The sequence below is a fragment of the Schistocerca cancellata genome, chromosome 10 (assembly GCF_023864275.1).
Source record: "Schistocerca cancellata isolate TAMUIC-IGC-003103 chromosome 10, iqSchCanc2.1, whole genome shotgun sequence".
NCBI lineage: Eukaryota > Metazoa > Arthropoda > Insecta > Orthoptera > Acrididae > Schistocerca > Schistocerca cancellata.
This window is the reverse complement of record NC_064635.1, coordinates 90,172,841-90,196,844: the sequence shown is the minus strand read 5'-3', so window position 1 is coordinate 90,196,844 and position 24,004 is coordinate 90,172,841. Positions and strand designations below refer to the sequence as shown.

Here is a 24,004-nt window from a genome sequence, read left to right as displayed (position 1 = left end):
CCACATGTTGTGACACTGCGGCTTCCAGCCTGCAGTTGCAGTACTTCATTGTAGTTTTCGTGCCACTTCTTCTTAATTTCACTAAAATAAAATCATTTTCATAATATTGTTACATTCCATCCCAGATTTTCCATTCTTTAATTTCACTAAAAAGTGGATAGCAGCACTACAATACAGAGTACTGAGATAAGATTGTATATGTGGTAAACTGGCAAATCTAATCACAACAACAACAATATTAGGAAAAGAATAGATTGTGATTCACCAGAATGCATGCGGGTCTGAGCTGCGAGGGATGGCGGTCATGTGTAAATTAGATGTGCTTGTATGAATGTGTGTGTATTTTTTTCTGTAGAAGGATTTGACTGAAAGCAGAATGTGTAACAGTCTGTTCATTGTGCCTGACTGCAACTCGATGTGTCATCTCTATGGTGAGTAGCAGTCTATCCTTTTGCTAATATTGTTGATATTGTGACCTGGAGTGTCCATTGTTTAATCAGAATGACAGTGATAGAGACAAGAGGAAAAGTACAGATATTCAATAGGACAAGCAAAAGCTTTGTGTTTAATAAAGAAGTGTGGCAAAGTGATAGCCTCTCCACTGTCTTATTCAGTAAAGCACTGCCTGGTGTAGTAAACAAAATCAAATAAAGAAGCATCATATTTATGAAAGATAACCAGATACTTGTATTTGCTGAGGACAGTGCAGTAGTATGGCAACACACTTAAAGAAACATACTTGGCAGTGGAAACAGGAACATTAAAAGCCAGAAAATGAAATAAAATCTATGGCAATGCACACTCTGAAGCCAGAAGAACCCTTGAAAATCTAAATATAAATGGTACATGTCTCAAAGGAATGTCCTCTTTCAGTTACCTGACAGCCCTTATATCAATGGATAACAGTGTTGTAAAGGCTACAAGCAGGAAACGGAACTCATTTTGCGAGTCGACAGCTCTTCAGCTTAGTAACCGTTAGAACAATGAAACTATACATAACTCCATAGTTCACCCAGTTGTCATATATGGGTCAGAGGTATGGACACAGACAAAAGATAACAAAAATAGCTTAAGAACCTTTGAGAAAAAAGTTCTATGCAAAATTGATGGTCCAATAAGAGAAGAAGATGGCTGGAGGATATACTAGAACACTAGGCTATAAACATCAATACAAGGAAGAGATATAGTAAAATTTGTCAAATCACAACGAATATGACAGCTAGGACACATGAAGAGAATGACAGAGGTTAGAATACAGAAGAAAATGATGGATGGTTTGATCCATGTTACTAGAAGAAGAGAGAGAGAGACCTAGAAGAAAGTTAGTTGATGATATGATAGATGATATCTCTTATGTGGGAGTCAAGAGGTGGAAACGAGTTGCAAAAACAAAGCAGCATGGATGAAAACAGTAGAAGAAGCCAAGGATCGTCAAGGGCTGTAACACTGCAGCACCAGCAGAAAAAGAATAATAATAAATGGAATTCCAAACTGGCTCTTATTCCGTGATTATATATCCATGTCTTTAAATGGTTCTTTACAGTGAGCATGACTACTACTTTAAGTTATTATTGTTGCAGTCCTTTCCTGCAGTTTGAAAATTTTGCCAAAGTTTTGAGCCTTTGACTCACAGAAAATATTTCCATTGCTAAGAATTGAGTGTATGTATGAATACTATGTCATCTCAAGACAGTGGCTGTTACAAACAATTGAGAGAATCCTAAGAGCATAATGTATTTATGATATTCTTTCTGTCAGTATCTTCATGTGTTCATTCCATGTTGGCTGACATCTGTGCTCATCCCTAAATACTTTGTGGTACAATCTGTATCATTTTTGCTAAATGTGACAGATTTGTTTCCTCCCTTGTGCTGAAGTTCATGCTTTTTTGTTTGTGTTCAGTAATAAATATAATATTAAAACTCCCACTTGGTAGTCCCCACACCTACCAAAGAACTGTTGATTGCAAATTGCACCAAATTACATAGTGCTGTTTCTGTACTTGTCATTTGCTGCCCATTGTAGAAAGAGAAAGCTGTTGTGTGGTGGTTATGACATTGCTTAAGCATGTATGGGGACAGAAGAGTAACTAGGTGTACTTTTTTTCAGTGTCTGCAGGAGTGGGAGGTGCCAGATGGCCACGATAGTACACAGGATCCACTAAGCATAACTAAAGAGGTGAGTGCGTCTTTACTTTTGTATTCTTCTTACGTTGCTGTAGATAACAGCATTGCATGAAATGGAATAATAATTTATTTATTCATCCCCCATAGAATAATACAAAATTTGTTTTAGATTTTGAGCATATGTTAGAAATCATGTCATAACTTGGTGGAAACAATTAGAACACAATATATATGAATTTCTGATGAATTATATGGTGATATTTAATACTACAAAAACACTTATTCAAATCAAACACTGGACAATCTGGGATCAAATAATGACATTATTCTGAAAAGGATAGATTGCCACTCACTGTATAGCAGAGATGTTGAGTCAGAGTTAAGAACACCAAAAAGTGTAAGCTTTCGGCCGAAAAGTCTTCTTCTGAATGATACAACTCTCTCTCTCTCTCTCTCTCTCTCTCTCTCTCTCTCTCTCTCTCTCTCTCTCTCTCTCTCTCTCTCACACACACACACACACACACACACACACACACACACACACACACGCCTCAGGCACACATGACCATTGTCTCTGGCTGCCAAGACCAGACTGTGAGCAGCTGTGCATGTTGGGAGGAGCAATGTGGCTGGTGGGGGTAAGGAGGAGGCTGGGGCAGGGAGGGAGAAGGATAGCAGGGTAGGGGTGGGGCACGGTAAAGTGCTGCTTGTGGAAGCATACTGGGATGAAGTGGAGAGAGGGTAGTGCAGGTAGGTGCATTTGGGAGGTTGGAGGTTAGACTTTGGGGGGGGGGGGGGGTGGAAAAGGAGAGAAGTAAAGAGACTGTGGGTGCACTGGTGGAATAGAAGGCTGTGCAGTGGGAACAGGGAAGGGGATAGGCGGGTGAAGGACAATGACTAACGAAGGTTGAGGCTAGGAGGGTTATGGGAACATAGGGGTATGTTACATGGAGAGTTCCCACCTGTGGAATTCAGGAAAGCTGGTGTTGGTGGTAATGATCCAGATGGCACAGGCTGTGAAGCAGTCATTAAAATGCTGAATGTTGTTTTGGGCAGCATGCTCAGCAACTTGGTTGTCCAGCTGTTTATTGGCCACAGTTTGTCAATAGCTTCCATGCGGACAGACAGCTTGTGGTTTGCTGTGGCCTTGTAGAATATGGCACAGTGGTTGCTGCTTAGCTCGTAGGTCACATAATTGGTTCCACAGGTAGCCCTGCCTTTGACTGGATAGGTGATGGTAGTGAAGTATGTGGTGGTGGTGGTTGTGGGAGGATGTGTGGCACAGGTCTTGCATCTAAGTTCCTAGCACTAGAAAGCTCTCTGTTCCACCAATGCACCCACAGTCTATTTACTTATACCCTTCTCTGCTGCCCCCAACCCCCTGCCTCCCCTCCCCCTCCTCCACCCCTACCACCACCCTCTTTTTAACCTCCTGACTGCACCTAGCTGCCATACCCACTCTCCACCTAATCCCTGCCATTTGAATTATGAAAATAAACATTTTCCCATTTTCCTTACACCAGGCACACTCGATGGAAGAAAAATTAATGCTTTCAGGCACATCACAATAATTTACTACTACTTTTTAGACAGAATTGCGGTTGAATAAGAAATGGTCCTGGCCATTGCTCTGTGTGTTGTGCTGCATACTGAGCATACTTAAAGCAATCATAAAATGTGCCAATGCAAACTGATAATGCACAAATGAGTGAAATTTAAGAATACTGTTCTCCTGATGAATTGCAAATGACAAGGAGCTATTGGAAATTATATTGTCTGACAATTTCCTTAAAAATATGTTCCACAGTCAACAAAATTCTTTATTCAGGGTGACATTGGATGTTCCAGGTGGGATCTGAATTATACCAACAGTCTTTTTGCTGTCCTCTTTGAAAGTCAGAGGTTGCATTATGTCCAGGCCAAGAACACAACAAAAGCAATGAATTGATTTCTGCCTCTGATTAGAAACCATTTCAGATGAATCTTACATTTTCTTATTTCTTTTTAGATTTTGATAGGCCGATTATAAGATTTCTGCCTCTTGTTTTAATATTTGGTCATAATGTACTCAAAGCTGCAGAAACACTAATGCACTCATACTTATCGCTGTCACTATTGTATGTCTTTTTCCACCTTGAAATGATAAAGTACATTTTACTCTCAGTTCTTTCATGAGATGTTACTGATCAGCATTAGATGCAGCAGATGTGGGGATAACAGCAAGGTTCATCTTCATGTCAGCTATGAATTATTCCTGCTGTAGCTGCACATGGACTGGACAGTCCACACAAATGTATTTTTTCACTTTCTTCACATCCCTTTGGGCCTAGGAATCATGAGCTGAGTGCCTTCCTGCTGTCAGCAGTACTGCATTACTCCTTTGTTTTGTGAACATTATTCTCTCAGCTGCCAAATCCTCTATCCCTCATACTACTACTACTCCCCGTTGGGTCCCGGTCCCTTTGTGGACTGTGGAGTGTGGGATGTGGCAATGTGATTCGTGCCCAATGACGTGCGCTTCGTGCTTTTCACCGTCATCCTACATTAATGAACTGCATCTCCTCCAAGCAACTATGTGCTCAGTGCTGTCGCACTATTAAGGAAAGCAAGAAAGCATGCTGCATTTACTTCGCCAGCCCGTTCAACAGTTTTACTCCATCCTCTTGTTTGGAGTGGCCTGCACCAGCTTTCTGGGACTACCACATACTCCCCGATCCCTGGTCTGACTGTGGCAGGAAACGTCATAGTTGACCCTGTCAATATTTCCAATGCTTTACGCCGGTAGTTTGCGGAGGTTTCAAGCTCCACCCACTACCATCCTGCCTTCCTTCCTTGGAAACAGGTGGAGGAGACTCGTGCAATCTCTTTTCTCTCTCTGAATCGAGAATGCTACAATACTCCTTTTACTATGAAGGAGCTTGTGCATACTCTCTCCTCATCCAAGTCTTCTGCTCCTGGGCCCAATACAATTCACATCCTCATGCTGTAGAATCTTCCTCCTGCGGGAAAATACTTTCTCCTCCATACCTAAAACCGTATTTGGACTGACGGCGTATTCCCCACATTTTGGCGTGAAGCTATTATTGTTCCCCTACGTAAGCGTGGTAAAGATAAATATCTTCCTTCCAGCTGTTATCCAATTTCCCTTACCAGCAGCATTTGTAAGGTGATGGAATGCACGATCAGTGGTCGATTAGTGTGGTGGCTGGAGTCACACCATCTTCTCACTAATGCTCAGTGTGGGTTCCGAAAGTGCCGCTCAGTGGTTGATCATCTCGTCACCCTTTCAACGTTCATCATGAACAATTTTCTGCAGAAGCGACAAACAGTGGCCATAGTCTTTGATTTTGAGAAAGCCTATGATACTTGTTGGCAGACTGCCATTCTACGTACTATGCACACATGGGGCCTTCGCAGTCGTCTTCCCACTTTCATCTGCAAATTTTTAACAGACCGAGTTTTCTGGGTACGTGTGGGTTCCTCCTTATCCCACACCTTTTCACAGGAGAACGGGTTGCCTCAGGACTCCATACTGAGCATTGTTCTCTTTGCCATCGCCATCGGCTCAATTATGGACTGCCATCCCGCTGGCATTTCTGGCTCTCTTTTCGTTGATGACTTCGCTGTTTATTGCCACTCCCAGCGGATGTGTCTCCTTCATCGCTGTCTTCAGCATTGTCTGGACCATCTCTTTTCGTAGAGTGTTACAAATGGTTTCCGCTTTTCTGCTACCAAATCCATTTGCATCAACTTCTGGCGGTACAAGGTGTTTTTTCCACCATCCTTGCGGCTGGGCCAAAATGCTCTCCCGTTCGTGGATACAACAAAGTTCTTAGGGCTTACATTTGATAGGAAACTCAGTTTGTCTCCCCATATGTTCTACCTGGCCGCACTCTGCACCCGGTCCATCAGTGTCCTTAGTGTATTGAGTGGTACCTCTTGGGGAGCTGACCAGACTGTCCTCCTCTGCCTCTATCAATCTCTTGTCCACTCCAAGTTGGATTATGGAATCATTGTCTACTCCTCTGGACGGCCATCTGTATTATGCTGTCTAAATACAGTACACCATTTATGGATCCGTCTCGCCACTGGTGCCTTCTGTACTAGCCCAGTTGAGAGTCTCTACGCAGAAGCCAGTGAATTACCACTGTCATCCTACTCAGTAGGTGTCGGCTTTCTTCCATGCCAGACCACCCAACCTTCGACCCTTTTTTTGATGACATGCTTGACCACCAATATGAGATGTATGTTTCTTCACTGCAGCCTCCTGGCATCCGCTTTCGTCAACTGCTTCAGCAGTTGCAGTTCACACTTCCTGCCACTTTCCGAATGGGTGAGAGCCCTCCACCACCTTGGCTTCAGGCACAGGTTTGTGTTCATTTTGACCTCAGCTTGTTGTCGAAGGATTCAACTCCCAAGCTGACCTATAACTGCAGATTTCTTGAACTTCGCTCACAAGTTGCCGATAGCATAGTTTTTTACGCTGATTGTTCCAAGTCCACCCACGTTGTTGGCTGTGCTTTTGTTATCGGGGATGATAAGTTTCAATACCAGCTTCTCGACCAGTGCACAATTTTTACCGCAGAGCTTTTTGCCCTCTATCAGACTGTTCACTATGCCCGGAGCCACCAGCTCATTTGCTGTGTGATCTGCTCTGACTCCCTCAGTGGCCTGGTTGATTCAGATCCAGTCCACCCCATCGTTCGATGGATCCAGGACTGCCTCCATTTGTTCCCAGATGGGGGAGCCCAAGTGATGTTCATGTGGGTTCCTAGTCATGTTGGTGTGCCTGGGAATGACACTGCTGATGCTTCAGCCAAGGCTGCAGTCCAACTTGGTCGGTTAACCTCTTACTCTGTTCCCTCGCAAGATATTCGTACTTTCCTCTATCAGCGTATCATGTCACTTTGGCATGACCATTGGTGCTCCCTTCTTGGGATAAACTCAGAGAAGTCAAACCTCTCCCAACAGCCTGATCGACTTCCTCCCTGCCGTATCACTGTTAGGAAGTAATGTTAGGTAGGTTGCAAATAGGGCACTGCCGCTTTAGTCACCGCCACTTGTTGATTGGCGACCCTGCACCCAGCAGTCCTTTTTGTAGCCAGCCATTAACAGACACACATTTCCTTTTCCTCTGCCCCTATTTTAGCCACTTACGTCTCAGGGCCAGGCTACCGCCAGCTTTGCCGGACATTTTAGTGGATGACATGCAAGCTGTGGCTTGCATTTTAAATTTTTTTAAAAGAAGTAATATGACAAAAGAGATTTGATTTCTACCTGGTGACTCTGGTGTCTTGTCGATGTCTTTTAGATAGTCTTCCTTAATGTCTTGACATTTTAGATTTGTTTTTTCTTCCTTTCTGTATTGGACCGTGAAACGGTTTTTTACCCTCATGGTCCCAGCATTCTATGGTTCTATACTGGGCTCTTATGACCTTAGATGTTTTGTGCCCTAAACTGTGCTGTTTTTCCTATTCTTTCAGTTCCCTGCATTGTGCAAAATTTACCACACAACCTTTGTCAAGAAAACCCATATTTCATTTTGCTTTGGGTATTAACAAATTCTAATGCTGTTTCCCACTTCTTTGATGTGAATACTATGTTCCAGCATTGTTTAAGGTGGACAACATTCCCATATGCTCACTTGCTGTGTTTATTGTTGTGCTGAGTGGGATGATGTGGAGTTGATGGTCTGTCTAGTGTGATCACACCACCATTTCTATGATGTGACATTGTATTCATGTCCATGTGAGCCAATGTTAAAGCAGCTCTTGTTGTTTACTTATAATCCATTTCAGTGGTAATGCCTGAGAATGTGTTGCAGTGGTCTTCACTCCGATGACTGGATTGATGCAGCACTTCTTGCCAGTGCATTCGATACAAGCCTCTTCTTCTCTGAATAACTACTGCAACACACATCCATTTGAACCTACTTATTCTATTTCTGCCTTGGTCCCCCTCTGCAGTTTTTACCCCCAGCGTTTCCTTTCATTACCAGATTTATGATCCTCTGTATTTGACCCACCATCAGGTATTCTGCAGCCCAAATAGCAAAACTCGTCCACTAATTTCAGTGTCTCATTTCCTGACCAAATTCTGTCAGCATCACCTGATTGTATTCGACTACCATGCATTATATTTATTTTACTTCCTTTTTATTATGAAGTGTTCTTTTTCCTTCTTTTTTTAACTGTTCCAGGCATCTTCATCTTCTGAAGATTTTTCTGCACCTAGCCCATATGATACTGAGAAGGTGGAGGACAAGGAAGATGAGAAGGCCTTGAGTGAGGACAACTTAGAGGTGAGTCATGTTCCCCATGAACTGTCCACCACTGGTGTGTTGCTGACAGCTTTGACAAACGGAGGAAGGTCAAGCTTTATATCAAGTAGTTGTCTGCAGATTTGCTTGTGAACCTTCAGGCTAAAGTAGTAGAGGCTTTTGATAACAAAAAGGTGCACCACCCAGTGCAGTATATCTCTTATATATACACTATTGGCCATTAAAATTGCTACACCAAGGAGAAATGCAGATGATAAACAGGTATTCATTGGACAAATATATTATACTAGAACTGACATGTGATTACATTTTCACACAATTGGGGTGCATAGATCCTGAGAAATCAGTACCCAGAACAACCACCTTTGGCCGTAATAACGGTTTTGATACGCCTGGGCATTGAGTCAAACAGAGCTTGGATGGCATGTACAGATACAGCTGCCCATGCAGCTTCAACATGATACTACAGTTCATCAAGAGTAGTGACTGGCGTATTGTGACGAGCCAGTTGCTCGGCCACCATTGACCAGATGTTTTCAATTGGTGAGAGATCTGGAGAATGTGCTGACCAGGGCAGCAGTTGAACATTTTCTGTATCCAGAAAGGCCCATACAGGACCTGCAACATATGGTCGTGCATTATCCTGCTGAAATGTGGGGTTTCACAGGGATTGATTGAAGGAGGGTAGAGCCACGGTCGTAACACATCTGAAATGTAACATCCACTGTTCGAAGTGCCATCAATGCAAACAAGAGGTGACCGAGACGTGTAACCAATGGCACCCCAAACCATGACGTCGGGTGATACGCCAGTATGGCAATGACGAATACACGCTTCCAAAGTGCGTTCACCGCGATAATGCCAAATACGGATGCGACCATCATGATGCTGTAAACAGAACCTGGATTCATCCGATAAAATGACATTTTGCCATTCGTGCTCCCAGGTTCGTCATTGAGTACACCATCTTAGGCACTCCTGTCTGTGATGCAGCATCAAGGGTAACCGCAGCCATGGTCTCCGAGCTGATAGTCCATGCTGCTGCAACCGTCGTCGAACTGTTCGTGCAGATGGTTGTTTTCTTGCAAACATCCCCATCTGTTGACTCAGGGATCGAGACAGGGCTGCACGATCCGTTACAGCCATGTGGATAAGGTGCCTGTCATCTCGACTGCTAGTGATACGAGGCTGTTGGGATCCAGCACGGCATTCCATATTACCCTCCTGAACCCACCGGTTCCATATTCTGTTTACAGTCATTGGATCTCGACCAACGTGAGCAGCAATGTCACGATACGATAAACCACAATCGCGATAAGCTACAATCCGACCTTTATCAAAGTCGGAAATGTGATGGTATGCATTTCTCCTCCTTACACGAGGCATCACAACAACCTTTCGCCAGGCAACACTGGTCAGCTGCTGTTTGTGTATGAGAAATCGGTTGGAAACTTTCCTCATGTCAACACGTTGTAGGTGTCGCCACTGGCGCCAACCGTGTGTGAATGCTCTGAAAAGCTAATCATTTGCATATCACAGCATCTTCTTCCTGTTGGTTAAATTTCGTGTCTGTAGCGCGTCATCTTTGTGGTGTAGCATTTTTAATGGCTAGTATTGAGTAGTGTAGTTATACACCACATATTTCCCATATCCTTACAATATTTGCCGTATTCTTACAGTAGGCAGTATTTATTGAAACTAAAAAAGAAGGTTCTCTAAACCCATGTCTGGAAAACATATTCATTGAAATATAAGCTGTTTTACTTGACTCTGGATTGAAAATTACCAAGGAAGGTTGCACAGGACTGGCATTTGGGAGGACGGTAGTTGAAACCTATGTCCAGCCATCCTGATTTAGGTTTTCTGTGATTTTTCTAAATCACACTAGGCAAATGTCAGAATGGTTCCTTTGAAAGTACATGGCCGATTTCCTTCCCCATCCTTGACACAATCTGAGCTTGTGCTCCATCTCCATTGACCTCGATGTCACGTGATGTTAATCTTTCTTCCTTTGTTCTGGAGTGATCAGTACTGTGTGGTGCAGGTTGTTTCCCTGTTTATGTTCATCACACATTTCATATTGACTGTGCTTGGCTCGGTACTTACAAGGGAATCTTACACACTGGCACTTGTAGTGTTTTGTTTTGGTGTTGGACATGGTGTATTCAATGAAGATGTGACACTGTCTCTTTTTTTTTTTTTTTTCTTTCGGTCACATCTGTGGCCTTGTATACAAATATTAAAGTTTCTGTTAAATTAAAATGTTGAAATAACCCTCTTTCCAAAACTATATGAAGTTCTTCAAGTTTTCAACACTACTGTGTAGTTTTTAGCCACTGCATTATCTCCTTTAGTACATTTGAAAGTCAAGGGAAGGAAAGACGTCCAGGATTAAATTTAATGTTGCTATTGAAATATACTCACCTTTCCCTTGTTGAAGATGTGATGTTCACCACCTAGCTAGGGTATGAATAGGTCCACAGGTTATTCACTGTGCCAGTAAAGTTGCTATTTCTTAATATTCCTTCCTGATTCATTTCGTATTTGGCATAGCACATGAAGTAAAACACTACATACAATTTTTAATAGAAAAGGGAACTGTTTGTGCACAATTTCTTACAACAAAAGACATACTACGTGAGATGTACCACATACAAGTGCTTGAAATGAGCTGAGACAAATACTAACTGTAGACTAACAAACAAAGTGACTGACTCATGCACATTTGGTTATGTTGATAATGTAACTAGGTATCCAGAATATTCTAGAAGTTACAGTGTCAAATTAAATGTTGTAATGACACCTGGTTTTTATAATAGTGTAAAATGTGAGCAAAATCTACTTTTTTATCATTACAAAAATCTGAGAATCAAATATTAACAAAAGGTGTTTATATAAGGTTGATTGGTTGATTTGGAGGAGGGAACCAAACAGCAAGGTCATCAGTCCCATTGGATTAGGGAAGGATGGCAAAGGAAGTTAGCCATGTCCTTTCAAAGAAACCATCCTGGCATTTGCCTGAAGCAATTTAGGGAAATCACAGAAAACCTAAACCAGGATGGCCAGACATGGGTTTGAACGATTGTCTTCCCCAATGCGAGTCCAATGTATTGGCCGGTATTTATGTAATCCCAATAGAAAATTTGAGAATTTCAAGATATGCCGCAGTAGACATTTGTTTAATCTTGCAATATTAAAAATTTAAGTTAAGAGAGATTGTTTTTGGTGAAATTAATAAGATTTTTTGTATACTCTGAATACAAAATTTTTGATGAACAATAAATTACGATTTTACATAGCTTATATCAACTTTGGAATTTTGGTGAATATTTCTGACATTTGTGACAGGTTGTGTAAATGAAATGAAAACCAATTACAACCTTTAACACATTCATTGCCACATCACCCACACCTAGGTGACAGGTAAGCTTCTGTGGGCGACACGTCACCCCACGCCCAGGTGATGCTCTTCATGTTCAAGTTAATAGGATCTGCAGTTACAGTTCTCAAAGAAACTTAATGGAATAAGCACTGAGATATAACTATAGGATATACAACATAAACATACAAACAATATGTAATACTATATGTTTTATTCATTTGTATTTAGGATAACATAGTACATTATATGATGTCGCATTGTGCTCATTAAAACATGCTAAACACATTTGAGCTGATTTTGGACACTCGGTCATAGCCTCATTTTTTCCCGCTTCTTGTCATTCAACAGTTTGCTTTTCTTGTGGTAGCATAGGATGCACATCCTTCATGTAGGTTTGCCCTGCTGGTTCTTGCAAATCTCTAAATGGTGGGACATGTTCTTTGTTTTATTTCTATTACTGTTGGATTTTCCACGGATGACCATTCAGTAATGAGTCATTCCCAAAATTTTCTTATTTGTGGCCCTCAGGTATATGATATGAGCATTTACTATACTTGTTCGTAAAAGGAAATGTAGTGCTAATTTCTGATACCACATGATTCCCTTCCATATTGTTGTGGTATATGAAACCATCTGGTCGCTTCTGTCGATGCCAGTTTTTCCATTATTATATGCCAGCATCCCCAAAGGTTTCTATTTTGGAGGATATCTGTGATGCGTAGAATCCAAGCTTGGGGTCGTAATAGATGCATATTTTATTGATAACATCCTAACATTGCAAACATCCCTCCACTGTCCACATTCCTAGCTGAGTGGTAACGTACATGCCTACCGTGCTGCGGGACTGTGTTCGATTCCAGGCCAGGTTGGAGAATTTCTCTGCCCATGGACTTGGTGTTGTGTCGTCCTCGTCATCATCTCCTCATCACCAATATGCAAGTCGCCCAGTGTGGCATCACTGAAATAAGACTTACACCCAGTGGCTGAACTTCTCCTACCTTCCAAATTTCACAGAAGCTCTTCCGCAAACCTCGCAGAAGAGCTTCTGTGAAGTTTGGAAGGTAGGAGTCGAGGTACTGGCAGAATAGAAGCTGTGAGGACGGGTCGTAAGTCATGCTTGGGTAGCTCAGATGGTAGAGCACTTGCCCGGGAAAGGCAAAGGTCCCGAGTCTCGGTCCGGAACACAGTTTTACCTTGCCAGGAAGTTTCATATCAGTACGCACTCCGCTGCAGAGTGAAAATCTCATTCTAGTTTCTTTTCTATCTGACTTTTGCATTTTTCTTCAGATTTCAGTTCATTGCCATAATGGTGTTTCCACACAATTAGTGATGAAAAATAAAGATATATATTTAATTAAAATGATCTGGTGTTTGTTAATGTTTTTATTTGTTAATAAAGGTGGATTTTATGTAAAAAAATTTGCAAATAATGGAATTCAAACCAGAATTTCACACCATGCGCTCAGCTAGTGATGACTATATTAACGCATCAGATATGTTTTGTTATTTGAAGTGCTCAGACGCTACTAGTTTTCAAAGGCAATTTTTTCACCTTTGTTTTAGATTTGTGTCAATCTGCCCTATGAGATTAATGTACTGGTGCTGCACTTCAGAGTCTATAAATATGAAAAAAAATCAAAGAATGCCAATCTTTAAAGTCTCCTTCTCAGTCCTCTGATTGTAATGCTGTTGTCAGACTGTAACACTTTAACCATCTCTTAAACAAGCCTAAGTCCGGGTCTGTTTGCATCAGAATAAGATTAGTGCTTCCTGTAGTAAGCTGCCAGTTATTAGACATACTGTCCACTGCAGATGTAAGTCGGACCCTTGAGCCAAGTGTAGTGCACTCTGATGTGCAAACGGTGTGCCCGCAGCTACCTGAGATCGCATCCGTGCATGTGCAACATCGCATCGAAAACATATGACGTGGATAGTGTCATCAGTTGCTAAATGTGTTTTGGTGTCTGTCATTTTGCTGCTGTTCGGCTCTTTTGTAGAGGCATTACTCCAGTCACTTCTGCAACAACAGCAGGTCCATACGGCCGTGTTGGAACAGTTGTGCATGACATCGATGCAGGCTCAGCCAACAGTTGTTCACCTGCCCCTCCCCCCCCCCCCCCTCACCTTCCCTATGCTTCTGAGAGGGGGCTTTACTGACATTTTGTGACGTTCCAGGTGGTTGACATAAAGCTCGGTGAGGCTCTTTTAATATTGTGGATACTCCCTTGAATGTATCACTGACTGTGCCTGTTAGGTCCTCTGCCAGAACCAGCATTGCTTTCTTCTAATGATAAGTGTAGTTTGCTGTCCTGCTATCACCACAAGTGATGTGTACACATGTGCTCACTGCACATGTTGAATTTACCAGTGTGGCAAACAGCTGCAGCAATCGAATTGAGCTCGGGTGGCTGAGTTTCACAACCTCAGTCATAAGTGTCAGTTTGGCACAGCTAAGTATAAAGAATCTTATGCAGACACTGTGGTCAGAGATGCCATCATTCGTTTGTACTCAGATAAGGAAGTACCTCAATGTGCCCTTCAGTTTGAGGACCCTACTTTAGAAGTGGTTCTGAATATTGCACAGTCATTTGTGGTCACCTGCACCACGAGCTGCAACTTGGAAGCTCTAAGTGATGTCACTGTTGCTTACAGTGTGCAGCCCGAGCACGTGGAGCCTAGTGCACTGTGGAAGAGGAGGTGCCAAAGTATAAATGAGAAAATACACTCCTGGAAATGGAAAAAAGAACACATTGACACCGGTGTGTCAGACCCACCATACTTGCTCCGGACACTGCGAGAGGGCTGTACAAGCAATGATCACACGCACGGCACAGCGGACACACCTGGAACCGCGGTGTTGGCCGTCGAATGGCGCTAGCTGCGCAGCATTTGTGCACTGCCGCCGTCAGTGTCAGCCAGTTTGCCGTGGCATACGGAGCTCCATCGCAGTCTTTAACACTGGTAGCATGCCGCGACAGCGTGGACGTGAACCGTATGTGCAGTTGACGGACTTTGAGCGAGGGCGTATAGTGGGCATGCGGGGGGCCGGGTGGACGTACCGCCGAATTGCTCAACACATGGGGCGTGAGGTCTCCACAGTACATCGATGTTGTCGCCAGTGGTCGGCGGAAGGTGCACGTGCCCGTCGACCTGGGACCCGACCGCAGCGACGCACGGATGCACGCCAAGACCGTAGGATCCTACGCAGTGCCGTAGGGGACCGCACTGCCACTTCCCAGCAAATTAGGGACACTGTTGCTCCTGGGGTATCGGTGAGGACCATTCGCAACCGTCTCCATGAAGCTGGGCTACGGTCCCGCACACCGTTAGGCCGTCTTCCGCTCACGCCCCAACATCGTGCAGCCCGCCTCCAGTGGTGTCGCGACAGGCGTGAATGGAGGGACGAATGGAGACGTGTCGTCTTCAGCGATGAGAGTCGCTTCTGCCTTGGTGCCAATGATGGTCGTATGCGTGTTTGGCGCCGTGCATGTGAGCGCCACAATCAGGACTGCATACGACCGAGGCACACAGGGCCAACACCCGGCATCATGGTGTGGGGAGCGATCTCCTACAATGGCCGTACACCACTGGTGATCGTCGAGGGGACACTGAATAGTGCACGGTACATCCAAACCGTCATCGAACCCATCGTTCTACCATTCCTAGACCGGCAAGGGAACTTGCTGTTCCAACAGGACAATGCATGTCCGCATGTATCCCGTGCCACCAAACGTGCTCTAGAAGGTGTAAGTCAACTACCCTGGCCAGCAAGATCTCCGGATCTGTCCCCCATTGAGCATGTTTGGGACTGGATGAAGCGTCGTCTCACGCGGTCTGCACGCCCAGCACGAACGCTGGTCCAACTGAGGCGCCAGGTGGAAATGGCATGGCAAGCCGTTCCACAGGACTACATCCAGCATCTCTACGATCGTCTCCATGGGAGAATAGCAGCCTGCATTGCTGCGAAAGGTGGATATACACTGTACTAGTGCCGACATTGTGCATGCTCTGTTGCCTGTGTGTATGTGCCTGTGGTTCTGTCAGTGTGATCATGTGATGTATCTGACCCCAGGAATGTGTCAATAAAGTTTCCCCTTCCTGGGACAATGAATTCACGGTGTTCTTATTTCAATTTCCAGGAGTGTATGTCGTGGACAGCAGCAACAATGAATGCCACTTCCTTTGTGCCATTCTTGTTTCTTACAGCATGAGAGGCGTGCTACCCAGAGTGGGGCCTCTTGCCATAAAGATAAAAAAGGAGGTCACATTGTCAGCAATGTATGTCAGTATCTTTCAACTTTTGGCGTGTATCAGTATCACTGGCTAATGTTTGGGGTAGCTATTGCATCTGCAATCTTTCAACTTTTTTAGAACAGGGTATGACATTTGTTCCTAGTTGCATTAACTATCTTGATAATATCGTCCTAACAGGTGCTATCACAGAGGACTCCATTCTTAGTTAACTGATCTACTTGCTGTGAGCCTCAAAAGTAATTTTCCTAAGTCTCACTTTTTCGAGCATTCTATTTTTTTATTTGGGTCACAAAATTTCCCAGCAGGGCATGTGCCCCATGGAAGAATGTGTCACTGACATTATGGCTTTGGCCTGTCCCTCTAATGTATGAGAACTCCAGGCATTCCTCAGCAGAGTGGCATGCTATCTGAGTGGCTAAATATCCCACCCTTTGTGTGTGTTGCTTCAGAAAAAAAAATGCTCCTGTTGTTTGGTCTGCAGTCAGTGAGCGTGCAACTGCAGGATTGTCTTTGCTTTGCATCATGCCTTGCAACATTTCAACCCAGCAAGCATCTGATCCTGATCACAGGCACATCCCAGTACGAGGTGGGGTAGTCCTGGCCCATCACCATTCAGATGGCTCTGAACAGCGTATTGCCTTTGCTTGAAAAAAACTCGACTTGGCTCAGCAACATTATTCTCAGGCGGGAAAAGAAGCTCTTCCTGTTGTCTGTATGTTCTTGTATAGTATAAAATGTCATTTCATTACTGACGGTAGCCCATCAGTGTCCTTACCAGACAAAGTGTTATGCTGTGTACTTGTCCCAATAGAATTATCAGATCCATTTTCATTCCATGTCACACCGTGCAATTGCAGCTACTCTGTCCTGGCTCCCTGTGCGCTCAGACCCCTCATTCAACCGGCAAGATCTGCTTTGTTTTCAACTAGATATGGAGGTGAGGCACGCAGTAAATGCCTTGTTATCACCAGTTCCAGTATTGCTTTTGCTATGGGGGTAGATGGGGTGCTCCTGCAGGTCGTATGCTCGATACAACATAGGTGGCTTGACTGTCCGCTTGACTGGGCATTGGACTTCCTGCAGAATTTTAATGCTTTGTGCTTTGCCTCTCTCTCTCTTGGTTCGCATTATTTTCCTGTCAGTGGAAGAATTTATTCCTCCTATTGTGGCTCCTGCATGTCCACGGCAGCAGGTCCTGCACGTATTACATAAAGGTCACTGGAGGGTCTCTTGCACAAAACGGTTGGTGCACAATCTCATGTTTTGGGCTGACATTTATCGGGAGGTGGAACACTTACACAGTCTGCCACAGATGTTTAGAGCAGCAGACAGCATTGCGCAATGTTTTTTTGGCATAGCAGACCCCTGCACAGCCTTGGAAAAGAGTCCACATTGAATTTGCTCGTGCTTTCTAGACACTTTCTGACTGTTTGCAATTTATGCTTTATCTGTTTTCTTACATCGCTCATTGTCCATCTGCTACAGCAGACGTGAGGCCCTGCTGGAGGTATTCTCCACAAAGGGCTTGCCCCATACTCTGCCACGTGGTCCTCAGTTCGTAGTGCAATCTTTCTTGGATTTTTCTGCAGGCAGTGGCCTATGCCACACCATAGCACCTCCCTTCTGTCCACATTCAAACAGTGAGGCAGAATGCCTCGCCCGAATGTTGAAGATGCAGATATGAGAGTATGTAGGAGATTTCCTGGTCAGAGTGTGTCACATTTTTTAACCACTTACAGAATCATGCCAACTGTGGCCGAGAGTCTCGCTTAACTCCTGCACAGCCGTCAACTGTGGACCCTGCTCACCACCTCACTTCTGAGCATGTGTCCTCTCAGAAGCCCCAGTTTTGTCAACGTTTGTGCCCAACATGCCAGTACCGCCCAGGGCTTTCAGGTGGCACCATCACCGGATTCTGGCTGTCGTCCACATCTGGCACAGTCACCACATCTTCACAGTTTGCGCCAAAGGCAGCTCGTAACTCACCATCTGTTGCATCCAAGAATGGACAGAGCACCTCCTCCTCGGGCCATGGGCGCAACGCCTCATTCTCTGTCGGCCCTGGCTACTGTGGGCCTGGTTGTGCCTGCCTACCCTGGCGGATAGGGCTTCATCAGCACTGGTGGCAGATTTGGTTCCTGCAGCTGGTGCAAGCATTCCTACAGTGCCCGTTGTATCTAACTTCTTGGACACTGAGGTGGCTAGTAATAATACAGTTAATTAGAACACCCTGATAAGTAATACTTTATTAATTATGAAAAAACTTATCTTTGTTGCCAGGCTCGGCTGTAGCTATGAAACTACACATGTTAGCAAATTGATAAAAGTTCAGAATGGCTGTACTGTTGCTTTACTACAGCCACTAGAAAACACATGTTCATAACACTTCTTGACACAGTTCTGATAGTCTGGCGCATAGGCACAGTTCACAGGAGACAGAAGTCTATTCTCTCCCCGATGTTTGACACAGGCTGTCACACATCTAGGAGGCAGCACGATGTCATTACTCCAACGGAAACTTTATGGAAATGAGCAAACAGTACTGCCCTCCTAGTCTCTGGCGATGCTATTTTGTGGCAAAGGCACAGCGGTGGGACCTCGGACCTATGCGAAGTGCAGTTTCTTCCTAGCATCTCATTGGCCCCTCTTGGTACCACTTAGCTACTTCTTGCGCCACTTTCGATACTCGACGACATTGCAGTGCCTGAGCAAGCTCTGCCATCAGTGGGGATGGAAGCTGGGGCTGTATCTCCAGAGCTTCTCACTCTACAGTCTGCAACCATTGCTGCCGATCCCGAAACCTTTTGTCATGGACTCTGACGTCCAGATGGCTCTCACCCTGTTGTTGCCTGTTCCATATGTCAGTTGGTCTGGGGATTGTGGACAATGGAGTACTCTCATAACACTCAGTTTTATTCATATGTACCCAGTCTGGGCAGATTGAGAGCTTCTTGTGCCTCGGGTTGCTGCCACCGATACCATCACAGACATCTCTTCAGTCACAGAATTGTGGACGGTGATATCCAGTCTTTCACCCTGTAGGAGGTATTAACCCATAGGTTACTACACCTACCACCCACAGCAGACCTAAGTGGGGCCAGTACAGCAAGTAGTGTGTGCTGACATACAAATTGTGCACCCACAACCATCCAAAGTGGTCAGTAGTGACAGCCCTGTCACCAACTGCCAGCACCAGCCCTCCATGTGAGCGCAGTTCAACAGTGATATGTGATGTGGATAGCATCTTTATAAGGGCGTACACAGGCCTCCTGGCCCTCAGTTGTGAAATGTGTTTGAGACTGTAAACTACATTGTGGTCTTGTCAATGTGACTGTGACCCAATAAATTGTATCTGTATCACAGCTCAGTGTCAGTTAGACTGTCAGGCACATTTTGTGCATATCGAGTGACATCTTCAACACTGCATTCCACATGAAAAAAATGTTGAACAGTTTCTTCCAGCAATGTACAGATGCATGATTCTTTCCAATAAGGAAAAGTGATTGTGGTAGAGTCCCCAAACTTAGCATGCTAGATATGATGAAGCAAGTGTGATGAGGAAAAAATTGTCCTGAGACGACTGTGAAGAACTGGAGCTTCTGAAGACATATGTGCAATCTGTGCTAACTCTCAAGCAAAAAGACCACCCTGCCAGACTATACTTTAGTCAATGGATTCTGAAATGGAGAGCAAGAAATCTTCAGTTCGTGGCTTGCATTTTATTTATGGGTAAGAGGACTTTCACACTGAGTGAGATAATAAATCATCATTACAGCCATGTAATTGCATATACAAGTTCTTCAGTGATCGTGGAAGCAACGTGTTAGGTCTGGTTTAGTGTAAATGTGTCGGCAGGAACTGTGGATGACAGACTTGTGCATTTTACCAGACAAATAACAGGTGCTTTTTATCAACACTTTCTTTGCAAAAAATTACCCACATGAAATTACAATGAAATTCAGACGATTATCTGCTTACAGCCGTTGATAAATATCAACAGGGCAGTTGAAAATGTGTGCCCTGACCAGGACTTGAACCTGGGATCACCTGATTGCATGGCAGATGCTCTATCTGACTGAGCCATCGAGGACACAGAAGATAGTGTGGCTGCAGGGACTTATCTCTGGCATCTGGCACAGATATCCTCTGTGTCCTCAATGGCTCAGTCAGATAGAGAGTGACTGCCATGTAAGCAGGAGATTCTGGGTTCGAGTCCCCGTCAGGGCACACATTTTCAAGTGTCACCGTTGATATTTATCAACACTTGTAAGCAGCTAAGCGTCTGGATTTTCATTCTGCAAGAGCTGCAAGATCACCAATGATATATGTTATTTTGGACATTTCCAAAAGAGCAGATATCATCTTCATGTAACTACCCACATTGTTTGAGAATGCTGTTTATCTTGTAGAGTGGAATAACTATCAGTCATTTACAACAGAATTTTTATCATTTTTACAGCAAAACATGTTTCATTTAGTTGTAACAGGGTCTACAAATATATAAAAACGGCAATGTTTCGCATAACTGTAAATATTTTGTTTTGAGATGTGTAGGAAAGTAATACAATAGAAGACAAATGGGTAGATTTTAGAGAAGAAATTATGAAGGCAGTCAGAAGTCCACTAGGTAAAAGGCCAAAGCCTAGTAGAAATTCTTAGATATCACAGGAGATACTGAATTTAATTAATGGATGGAGAAAATATGAACATGCAGCATATGAAGCGGGTGAAAGGGAATTCAGATGTCTAAAAAATTAGATTGACAGGAAGTGCAAAAGGCCAAACAGGAATGGTTAAAAGACAAATGCGAAGCTGTAGAACAGGCATAAGTAGAGTAGAGATAATTTGATGGAACACTGAAAGACCTGAGTGGAAACAAGGCCCTGGAGCAGATGATACTTTCTCAGAATAACTGAGATCCTTAGGAGGGCCAGCCATGACTAAGCTGTTCCATCTATTGTACAAGGTATAAGAAACATGTGAAATACCCTCCAATTCTAAAGAAGGCAGGTGATAACAGTTGTAAATATTACAACACTATCAGTTTAATAAATCATGCCTGCAAAATACTGAACAAATTATTTACAGAAGAAAGAAGAAACTGGCAGAAGTTGATCTCAGGGAGTATCATTTTGGTTTCCAGAGAAATGTAGGGACACATAAGAGGTGCAAAGCTAAGTTTATAGCATTTGTAGACTTAGAGAAAGCTTTTGACAGCTGTGACTGGAATACATTCATTGAAATTTTAAAGTAGCATGGATAAGATACAAAGAGTGAAAGGTTATTCACAACTTCTACAGAAACTAGGCTGGAATTAGAAGAGTCGAAAGGTGTGAAAGGGAAGAAGCAGTTGAGAAGGTCTGTACTTTGAGCAAACAGTGAAGAAAACCAAGAAGAAGAGTCTCAGCATGAGGATTTTGGAAATTGCACAACTTGTCAGGTGTTCGAGGAGTGCTGCAATGAATGTCTTTAATGCATGGTGAAACCGAGATGAAACCATGTCCAGCCATCATGGGGTTGAGCAGTCACCCTTCATTGCAGATGGTGGACACCATAGGCTGGGCGAACTGGCAAAACAAGAGAGTTTGTGATCTGTGGAATAAATAACATTAGACTTTAATGCTGGGCAGAGTACAAGTGTGTCTGAACACTTAGTGCACCAAACACTCCTAATGATGGGCCTCCACAGGCAGCAAACCGTGCACGTGCCAATGTCTACACCATGATGTTTGCAATTAAGTCTGAAATGGCACATGATCATCAGCACTGGATGTTGGAACAGTGGAATAGCATTGTATGGTCTGATGAATCTTGCCACCTTCCTCATCATGCCAATGAGAGGGCACAAATCATCTTCTTCCTGGGCAACAGCTCTCTGACGCCTGTACTGAGGGAGGGAGACAAGCTGGCAGCAGCTCCATTATGCTCTGAGGTCATTCACATGAGCAACTATGGGTCCAGTGAAGCTTGTGGAAGGCACTATGATGGCCAATGAGTATCGTACACTGGTCATAGACCGCATATATCCCTTCACGACCATCATGTTTCTCGATGTCAGGGAAAGATTTCAAGATAATGGGCTGTGTCATAAGGCCAGGAGTGTGATGCAGTGGTTTGAGGAACACAGTGGCGAGGTCTGATTGACGCACTGGCCCCCAAACTTGCCAGTTCTGAACCTGATCAAACACATCTGGAATGTGATGTGGCGTCAGAGCTCATCCCTCCTCCCCCCCCCCCCCCCCCCAATCCTTTCCAGAATTTAGGGGAATTAGCTTATGTGTGTGTGTGTGCAAATGTGGTGCCATCTCCCTCTAGTCACCTACCGAGGCCTCATTGCTGCCATACCACGATTTGTCACCGCTGTAGTCCATGTAAAAGGTGGACATACTGACTGTTAGGTAGGTGGTAATAATGTTCCAGCTGATCAGTGTATATCATGTCGTTGTTCATGAATGTAATGATTTTCCAGATGGATTACAAATGAACATTTTGATCACTGTTCATAGACTAGAATAAAGCATAATAAATTCCCAGATTTTAATCAGTTTTTAAACAGGATGCAAGCGTGCTAATGAAACAAGAAGAATATTGATTAGAAATATAATGTCTAATAAATAAAGCAAAAGAGGGAATTAGACAGAATTATAGTTGTAATTGCATTAATAATGTACAGTGGTAAGAGTAGTTATGGAGCTAGTCTCAATTGACATTGCTGGATGTGTACAATGGCCAGCAATTTATTGAACTGACTGTAGGCGTTTGCTTGGTTATGAATGCAATGCTTAAGAATACTCAAGGCGCATTTATATCATTGGCCTATCTAGCAGCAGCATCCAGCAATGTAAAGCGGTGCTAGAGATTTTAAGATCCTCAGAAAAGTCAGTATACGCTGTGGGGGGACAGGTAATACAAGGCTTGTCCAAGAATTGAAGACTATTTGTCATTTGCAGTGATCCAGACAAAATTTTTCACTAGTTGGCAACACTAACTTGTAGTGTGGTCTTCCCCCTCCACAGTAGGTGGTTGCACAACTCAATAGTTCATTCAATCTGGCTGCGACTGTTGTTAAGAGATGGATGCTCCACTCCCATCTCCCACCAAATGTGATGTGTGTGTGGTTATTCACTTTCGTAACATAGAGAAGATCTGCCCAGTTGAATTTCATCATTGTCTGATGGCCATTTATGGTTATGTATTAACCACTGCAATATTAGAAGGGGTGTGCTGAGTTCTTGAGTGGTAGAACTGGTGTGTGTGACAAGGAAGGAAGGGGAAGAAGATTATTAATTGATCATGCATTGTTGGAAAAAATTGAGAAGACAACTGTCTAGCACTCTGGGACCTCACAATTTTGATTACAGAAGCACTCTAAAGAAAAATTGTGGCACAGGGAGGTGTGTGCTCATCAGGTGTCAAAAATGTTGAAAGAGGTTCACAAGGAAAATTGTGTGGAGATAACAGGAACGTTTTGAATATTTTGAAGGGGAAGTAGATCAGTTTTTGAACTCTGTCATTACAGGTGACAAAATGCGAGCTTACCATCATATACCTCAGTCCAAAAGGTGATCAGTGAGAAGACATCACTCTAGTTCCCCTCCTACAAAAATTTCATCAGGAAGTGTCTGACAAGAAAGTCACGGCCAGCATGCGTTGGGATCGAAAACTAGTTCTTCTCACTGAATTTTTGGCAATAGGGTATATAATCGACTGCGATTGTTATTGTGAAAAGTTAAAAAAGCTTTGGAGACTGGTACAATACAATGAAACAACAGTCTTTCAAGTGGGATACCATTAACCATCCAGCCTGTAGACCAGACCCATCACCCAGTGATTTTTCTCTCTTCCTTCACCTAAAGAAACATTTCTGTGGAAAATGCTTGTCTATCAGCTAGGAAGTCTGGGAAGAGATGTCAAGCTGGTTGTGGGCTGTGCTGGGAGATTTTTTTGACAAAGTGATCAAGG

The 24,004-nt window shown here is 43.6% G+C and overlaps 1 protein-coding gene across 4 annotated transcripts in view; it reads left to right on the top strand.

Moving 5' to 3' along the window:
* The window catches only part of LOC126106536 (zinc finger protein 501-like), a 140,807-nt gene that overhangs the window by 70,778 nt on the left and 46,025 nt on the right, over positions 1 to 24,004 (top strand). For all 4 annotated transcript variants that reach the window (XM_049912868.1, XM_049912867.1, XM_049912866.1 and 1 more), the window contains 2 exons: positions 2,110 to 2,178; positions 8,326 to 8,427. In XM_049912868.1, coding sequence (XP_049768825.1) covers positions 2,110 to 2,178; positions 8,326 to 8,427 — 171 coding nt within the window. The remainder of the gene's footprint in view (positions 1 to 2,109; positions 2,179 to 8,325; positions 8,428 to 24,004) is intronic.